This window comes from Giraffa tippelskirchi, chromosome 13 (assembly GCF_054371585.1).
Source record: "Giraffa tippelskirchi isolate mGirTip1 chromosome 13, T2T-mGirTip1v1.2.pri, whole genome shotgun sequence".
NCBI classification, from domain to species: Eukaryota; Metazoa; Chordata; class Mammalia; order Artiodactyla; family Giraffidae; genus Giraffa; species Giraffa tippelskirchi.
Genome location: NC_137287.1, coordinates 86,270,385 through 86,278,847, shown reverse-complemented (window position 1 = coordinate 86,278,847; position 8,463 = coordinate 86,270,385). Strand labels below are relative to the sequence as shown.

Sequence of the window (8,463 nt, the reverse complement as noted above, 5' to 3'; positions counted from 1 at the left end):
TAAAAGAGCTATATCAGGGGCATCTCTTGTAGCCCAGACATAGTTGCTTAAACGATTTAAAATCTACAGTGTCTAAAAGCTTGCCTGAGAAGTAGTGTTTGTTAAATAAATGCAATATGATATGTCTGTTTAGTATCATTTGATATGGTATTTATCCAATAAGTCTTTCATTCCTTTATTAATGCACATTTTTTTTCAAGTTTTCCCTATAACTTAAGTGCTGCAGTTATAAGCACTGCTTCATGTGCTCATCAAAATATTTTTATGAATCATAGAATTGATTCCTTCTGAGGATGATAGATAATAATGCTATTAAATTACCCGCAAATGATTGTACCCTTTTATATTCACTCTCTCAAAAGGTATGTTTTATCTCCCCACTAGCCAGATGGTTATATTTTACTAACTTTCTAATACTTGAAAATAACATCTCATTTAAGTGTTTATCTTCCTTGGGTAATAAGAATATTAAACATTTTGGGGCAACAAACATATCCTTTGCTGTTTTAAGTTCTGACTTTCTTATTTGACCCATTTATCTGTTACTGCAGTGTTTTAATTACTGTAGCTTTAAGACATATTTTGGTACTTCCTTTTGAAGAAAAGCTTTGGGCTCTTTTGCATTTTTCTTCCAGATGAAATTTAGAACCATCTTTTCAAGTTCTATAGAAAATCTGGTTGCGATATTGTTTGTGATTGCATTGAATTTGTAGATTAATTTGAGAAGAGACATTCTTTTGAGTTTTTCCTTCTAGGATAATAGGTATGTCTCCTTGTTTCTTCTATTAAATTTTTTTGTAATGAAATATGCCATTTATATGTAACTGTTAAAAAGTGTATCTGTATACTCTGCTTGATAGAACATCACAAGTACTTGGAAGCTTTTGATGTGTGCCTTTCCCCGGAAACAAAGGATTCTTTGCCCCCATCACCATGGTCATACTGAATTTGGTGTTAATTATTCCCTTGCTTTTCTTTACAGTTTTAGCAACTGTGTATGTATCTTTTCCCAACATATTGTTTACTTTCTTGAACTTTAAGTAGAATCATATTGCATATTATGTGAATTACTTTTGTTAAGCATTATGTTTCTGAGATTCATCCCTGTTGAAGTGTATACCTGTAGTTCAGTTCAGAAACTTTAGGACTCCTTTACAAGTATGGAAAGTATTGACGACCTCGAAGATCTCTTGCTTATGTGGATTAAATCATACTAGATATTAAAACTAACTAATTTTAAATATAGATATTGGTACATTTGTTTATGCCAATTAGCATATGGTATATTGATAGCTCTAAAAAATAGTAATAATAATAGTAAATCTTAGCGTTTTTAGTGAAAAGTAATTTTTTCAAAATAAGTTAGTGGCAAGAGTGGCATTGTTTTACAGTTTTCCCAAATATCTTTCATGACCAGAATCTCATGTTTGCTTCTACATTCAATCTGTTACAATATATTGTTTTGGTTGAAGGAGATGCAGAAAATCTGGCCTTACTGAACTATATATTTAGAAGAAGGAGGAATATGTTGATAATTTTTTCAACAGTTATATTCTTTAATACTTATCAAATCATAACAGTTTCTGAAAGGTTAACCACAGTGTAGAATTTGAAATCAAATAACTTCTCAAACTCTGTGACATTAAAACCTGTTAGTCTATCTTGCATTTTAAAGGGATGTTTTACCCATGCATTGGTCATGTGAAAGATATTAGTTCACTGGATTATGTAGATTTCCCAAATGATGACACATTTCAATATAGAATATCAAAAAATCACCTACATTATCATCACCACTTTGGGAACCACTCCTGTGATTCATTCACTTTTGTTGAAGTATAATAATCTATTATAATAATATAATACATGTTTATCCATTTTATTTTTTATGAACATACTGGTTAGTTCCACCACTGGGCTACAATAATTAGTGGTGCCATAAACATTCTTGGTCATTTTTTCAAGTACATGTATACAGTAGTGTCACTTAGGCATATTAGTAGTGGAATTGTTAGATCTGTTGGGAGGATATGTGCAAGTTCAATTTCATTAGATAGTATCTGACTTTTCCCAAATGATGACTCTGATTTATACTGTACCGATAGTGAATGAAACCTCCCTTTGCTCTCCAGGCTCTCTACATCTGGCATTGTCCAACATTTTAAAATTTTGCTGGTCTGGTGGAACAGGAATGATTTATTACTAGAGTTTTATTTTCCATTTTTAATTTATTAAACTATTTTGAGGTAACTGTAGATTTGTAAACACATGTATTTCAGACATGTTTCTTTTAAAGAGCATCTGTTGGAATTTTAATGCAATTTTAAAACATTTTTAGCTGGGATACACAGTCTATTTATATTTGCTTAGTTGCCCTTTGTGCTAGTTGTCCTGACTGTTTTATATTTTTTCTCTGTTTTTGTTATTTTTTAAAATAATTATTTAATATCTTTTACCATTTCAGTTATTTAATATCTTTTACCACTTCATTTTTCTGATATACTAATTTGGAAGTTTTATACTTTTTTTATTGTTATCCTAGAAATATCATGCATCCTTGACTTTTCAAAATCTAAAAGTAACCAATATCTTTACCTTCCTCTTAGATAATACAAGAATCTTAGAAGTTTAACTTAATCCAATCCCTCATGACTTACATGTTTTTATCATGTATTTTAATTTTTTAAAAAATATTACCAGGGACTTCCCTGGAAGTCCATTGGTTAAGACTTCATGCTCCCAATGTAGGATGCATGGGTTCAATCCTTGCTTAGGGAACTAAGATCCCATATGCCCTGCAGTATAGCCAAAAAATAAATAAATAAAATAAAAAATATTCTTACCAAACAGAAGAGGACGCATTTAGAATTATTGTTGTGTTTTGCAGGCAGTGTATTTTTGCTACTTTCTCTATTATTCATTGATTATTTTGTCTTTTAGACCATCCATCTAGGGCCTTTTCCTTCTGCTTAAAGTATATGCTTTAGAATAACTTACTGAAAGTCTGTTGATGATAAACTTTCTCAGTTTGTGTTTACCTGAAAATATCTTTGTTTTACCATCAATTAAGATGTCTTTGCTGAATATAGCAGTTTAGGTTGGCAGTTGTTTTCTTTTGGCACTTTAAAGATCTCATTTCTCTGTCTTTTGGTTTCATTTATTGCTATTGAAAAGTCAGCTGTCAGTCTCTTAGTTACGTTTCTCGAACTGCTTTGACATTTTTCTTTTTGTTTTTTAGCTTTCTACTGTTTCACTGTATTTTTATCTTGTTTGGACTTATTTGCCTTTCTTAAGTCTGTATTGGAGGTGTTTTGAAATATGTTTATTGGCTGTTTATAATTCCTAGACTGTGGGTTTCCATTTTTATATTCTACTGATATATTTATCTAATGTATAAATAAACCTATTATAACTTTCATAGTAAATATTTTCTCCTGGCCTTTTACTTCTTTTTCCCTTTGTTTTCCACAGTTTCCCCAACAGACTGCATTGCCAAACTCGTGGATTTTTGTTAATCTGAATAGTGAAAAGTGAACTTGACAATAAAACTCGGAAACTGGTCTTTGGAGAGGAGTAGGACTGCAACTACTCTTTCCATTTTTTCATCATAATTGGTTTATTCAGATGTTTCTTCCATTTAGACCAATGTTAGTAAATTATATTTTCATGATTTTCAAATTTAGTGGTGTAAATAGCATGTGATAATTTACAATTTTAGACATTTCCCTATGTTTGTGGTTAGACTCCTTTTGTTGATTTTTTTTTCTTTTCATTGATTATATTTGCTAGAGGTTATCTATTCCAAAAGAATCAGCTTTGGGGTTTTATTGATTAACTCAGTTGGGCTTTTGTTTCTGAATTTGGTTTCTCTTTTTTTTATTTACAAATTTTATAAGAAGTGTCTGGTGCATACTTTCTGTTTTCTCTTAATGAGATTTTAGTAATACTTAATTGGGTAACTAAATCCCTTGGTAATATTCTGTGTTTAAGACTCTCCCTTCCCTGGTATAGTGAGATAGACCCTGTTTAGAACCTTTGGGTATACCTGTTCCCTTATTAATTCACGACCCCAACTCCTGAGACCTGTTTTGACCAGTTAAAACACCTGCTCAACTCTGTGGTTATCCCCTACTTCTTTGTGAGCCATCAGTAGTGAATAGTCCTGTTCTTTGCCAGGGCATTTTTATGTGATTTATCTAGGGGTGGTGGCAATTAAGGAAGAAAAAAAAAAACATTGTTATGGCATAAATTAGGTATCACTTTCCCTTTTGTTATATGTAATAATCAAAATAATCCAAAGCGGGTCTTAAAATGTCATTGACCCTGAAAGAAATTTATTCTTAAGATTTTCTTGTCAGGACAAAACTACTTAACAGTATCCTTGTAGTAAATGAGTTTAATGCAGTCATTTCATTGCAGACTGATAGCTTAATACTGAAACACAAATTTAGCCTAATTTGATGAGCCAGAACAAAGATCAGTTTCCTTTATACAGATGTCTGAAAATGGCACTTCAAAATATAAATCACTTCAACATATAAATTTTGAAGTGATTCCAATAAAAAGTGCATAATCTTGACTATGGAAAAGTGTTCTCCAAGGAATCTGTTGACTTTACACAGCAAGGAAGGAACAAAATTTGAAAAATAAAAGATTATAAGCATCTTTTTGAGACACAGAAATCTTTTTTTTACTGTACAATTCAATTTTGAAAATGTTAAACTAATCTTCAAAAATTGAATATTAAGTCTAAAAGTAAGTCACAGTTAAATGAAAAAATCATATTGCCAAGCCAATAACTCGTTTTTTGCAATGGGAGTAATTTAAGTTTTTTACAAAGAAGGCACTTGCCCTCTCTCTCATTTCATATGCTAAATACCCAAAGTTATTTTGGTATTTTACATAGTAGTTAATCTACATAATTCTTTATGAATTTAAGTAACTTCCTTTGTGAGCTAAGGTTTCCCTGTATGCTTTCTATTTGCACAGTACCATCGGAGAAGGCAATGGCAACCCACTCCAGTACTCTTGCCTGGAAAATCCCATGGACGGAGGAGCCTGGTAGGCTGCAGTCCAAGGCGTCGCGAAGAGTCGGACACGACTGAGCGACTTCACTTTCACTTTTCCCTTTCATGCATTGGAGAAGGAAACGGCAACCCACTCCAGTGTTCTTGACTGGAGAATCTCACGGACGGTGGAGCCTGGTGGGCTGCCGTCTATGTCGCACAGAGTCGGACACGACTGAAGCGACTTAGCAGCAGCAGCATAGCAGCAATGATTCTCGAGGAGCTCCTGGTTAGTTTTCCTCTAGCAAATGCAGATATGGTCCAGGAAATGCATATGGTTGTGTTAGATTACTTGGTTAAAACATGAGCCAAAAGTAAAAGATGTCCTTAGACCAGGCCAAACACTTGATACACACACAAACACCAATTTTACTTTTAGTCCGTGTTGTTAGGGCTGCGGTGGCTTAGTGGGAGGGACAAGCACCCCCAATCCCGACCCTGGGCGCTGGAATCAGCATCTCCTGGGCATATATGGAGTATCCATAAACCATATCCAGTAGACCGTTTATTTTTATCAACTACGCAACAAAGCCCGGTGAAACCATAATCAGCGAGTTTACGTAGACAGTAACGGGAAAGCTTTATAGCAGCGATGAGTTAAAATAACTTGGGGTCACTGTAGTGAACAGATGTAGATTTCGGGTTAGGTCTGCCATCTGCAGTCCTGAATAGTTACTGAATAACCTGTGGGCGAGACACCTTCGAGGAAGTTGAAGCTTGGAGCGATCGTTGTAAAATGACACTAAAGCTGTCCACCTAGGAGTCCTGGGAGACGTCAGACAGAAGACCGAGAGAGCCCTGCTTGCTTGTCCGCACTCGACGCCTACCGCAACTCCCACCCGCTCGGCTGCGGCCTGTGCGGGTGCGGGTTGGCGGTTCCGCCCCACCCTAGTTGACTTTTAAAGGCGCGGCGCGCGCCGCCTACCACACTGGCTTTTGCTGGCGGAAGGGGGCGGGCGGGGCGGAGGGACAGCCCCCTCCCCCACGCATCATGAGGTGAGGAGCAGGGGCCGACGCCCACCTGGCAGGTTGAACTGCTTGCCTGCCGTGCCAGCAGGATCACAGAGTGCCTAGCGGACTGGGAGAAGGGTCACTGTAGGTGTCCCACCCTCGGGGGGGCTTTAGGGAGTGAAGCTTTGGTGGTGCCACCGAGGTTCTAGGGCTCAGGACCTCAGTCTGTTCAACTCTTTGCCACCCCTGTGGACTGTAGCCCGCCAGGCTCGTGTGTCCATGGGATTCTCCAGGCAAGAATACTGGAGTGGGTTGCCATCTCCCTCCTCCAGGGGATCTTTCCGACTCAGGGGTCGAACCCGCGTGTCCTGCGTTGGCAGGCACGTGGATTCTTTACCACTGAGCCACCTGGGAAGTCAGGTTTATGGAACATCTTTGCTGTAACTGGTGGGATTCTGCCAGCATGGTAAAGGGGAGGCTCTTGCCGAGCTTTTAGAGAGATGGCAGCACTCCTCACATCTCGTGTGTGTGTGTGTGTGTGTGTGTGTGTGTGTGTGTGTGTGTGTGTGTGTGTGTGTGTGTGTGTGTGTGTGTAGAAATGTAGTATTTTAGGGCGTCCTTTGAACTGTAAAGCTGTGATTCCAAATAATAGCAAGAATACCTTGGTTTTTATTCTTTATCTGCGTGATTATGTTGACATTAGAAAATATTTAAACTTTTGTGCATGGCAGACTTTTTTTATATATTTTAAGATTGTTGTGAAAATCATGTTTCTCATTCTGTAGTATTTTCTGTTTTAAATATAGGAGTTTTGTCTTATGGGTCTCTTACTGTTTGGGCTTATGGGAAATGCTATTTCCATTTGCTTTGTCTTCATTTTTTAAAACTAATTTGCTACTACTTAGGGCAATGAGAGATCTTTTTTTTTTCCAAAATGAAGATACCTTTATTTCCCCAGATTATATTTATGCTTACATAAAATTTCAGGTAATACATAAAGCTGTAAAAAAAAAAAAAAGAAACAAAAATTAGCTGTATCTGACCCACTCAAAGATGACTTGGTAGAGTATTGGGTGCCATGGTCCAGGAGCTCTGCTGGGTACTGGGGGGCTTTGTGAGTGAGACAGTATCTACTTGTGTGCACCTTACATTCTGGTGGGGAAGAGGGACACACACCTCAAAAGTAAATTGACAAGATAGCTGAAATAGTGAGTGCTTCAAAGAAAATGCCTTCTTTAGGTGGGGGTAGTCAGAGGTTTATCCGAGGAAATAACTTCTAAATTTCAGTAAAAGAAGAGAGGGAGCTAAGCCACAGGCATAACAGAAGACCCAGCATTCCAGTCCGAAATAACAGCAAGTGGAAAGGCCTGAGAAGAGCAAAGAGCTTGAATGAAAGACCAGGGTAGCTGGACCTCAGTAGAAAGCCAGAGGAAGGTAGATCAGGTGAGGTGGAGGGAGTAAGCATGGGCTGGATTTCACAGGCCCACGGAGCAGAGTGTGCAGTGGGGTCTCAGGGCTTAAGTAGGGAAATGAAGTGATCTGGAATATGGATTGATTCACTGGTTATGTGAATGTTTATTGAAATCTAACTGTACCAGGCACTGTTCTGGGCACTGGGGTACAGCATGGAAAAAAATACCCTGTATTCCTGAAGCTATTATAACCATCTAGTGGTGGGAACATAATCAAACAAGAAAAAGATCAGATATTGATAAGTGGTATACAGATGATAACCACCATTTAAATCATAGTATATGTTCTTAAGGCCTTATATATATGTTTGTGTGTGTGTGACACACACACATATATTAATACTTCTTTGTAATCAGCTTTTATTTCCTCTAAACAGTTTATGATAGGACATTTTTCTCTGTTACATTAAATGAATAGATTTATTTGGGAGCATCTATTTTTTTTTTTTAGGCTAAGTATGGCCAAATTAATACTACATAAATGAAAAAAATACTGGGCATCAACAAAAACTTGTGTAAGTCATCTATTTAGGAAGAAGTATGCAGTAACTTCCTTTGGACACACTGACTTATGGCTCTCCTCCTTCATCCCGTGCTCCAGCAGCCCCTCATGATAATTTTGACTTACTAGTGTGGTTTGTTATACACTCCAAGAATGTACCCTGATTAACCTCTGTTGTCATTCTAGTTCCTCATGGATTCTATTTGCCAGTACATATATTTTAGGATTTTAGTATTCATAAGAGGAATGCAAGGAAGTAGAGGAAAACAATAGAAAGGGAAAGACAAGAGATCTCTTCAAGAAAATTGGAGATACCAAGGGAACATTGGAGAAGGAAATGGCAACCCATTCCAGTATTCTTGCCTGGAGAATCTCATGGACAGAGGAGCCTGGTGGGCTATGGTCCGTGGGGTCACAAGAGTCGGACACGACTTAGCAACTAAACCACCACCGCCAAGGGATCATTTCATGC

General features: G+C 37.1%; 1 protein-coding gene across 26 annotated transcripts in view; it reads left to right on the top strand.

The window, feature by feature from the left end:
• The window catches only part of TASOR2 (transcription activation suppressor family member 2), a 60,997-nt gene that overhangs the window by 1,843 nt on the left and 50,691 nt on the right, over positions 1-8,463 (top strand). For 5 of the 26 annotated variants that reach the window (XM_081560510.1, XM_081560520.1, XM_081560503.1 and 2 more), the window contains exons 2-3: positions 636-763; positions 3,472-3,647. The exons of 10 other annotated variants lie outside the window; for them this stretch is intronic. Coding sequence is in view for 4 of the 16 variants with exons in the window: in XM_081560503.1 (XP_081416629.1) it covers positions 3,625-3,647 (23 nt within the window). In the remaining 12 variants the exon portion in view is untranslated. Of the gene's footprint in view, positions 1-635; positions 764-3,471; positions 3,648-5,177; positions 5,296-5,675; positions 6,162-7,304; positions 7,461-8,463 lie in introns of those variants that run through there. 11 more of the 26 variants (XM_081560512.1, XM_081560504.1, XM_081560501.1 and 8 more) reach the window with 6 other exon arrangements.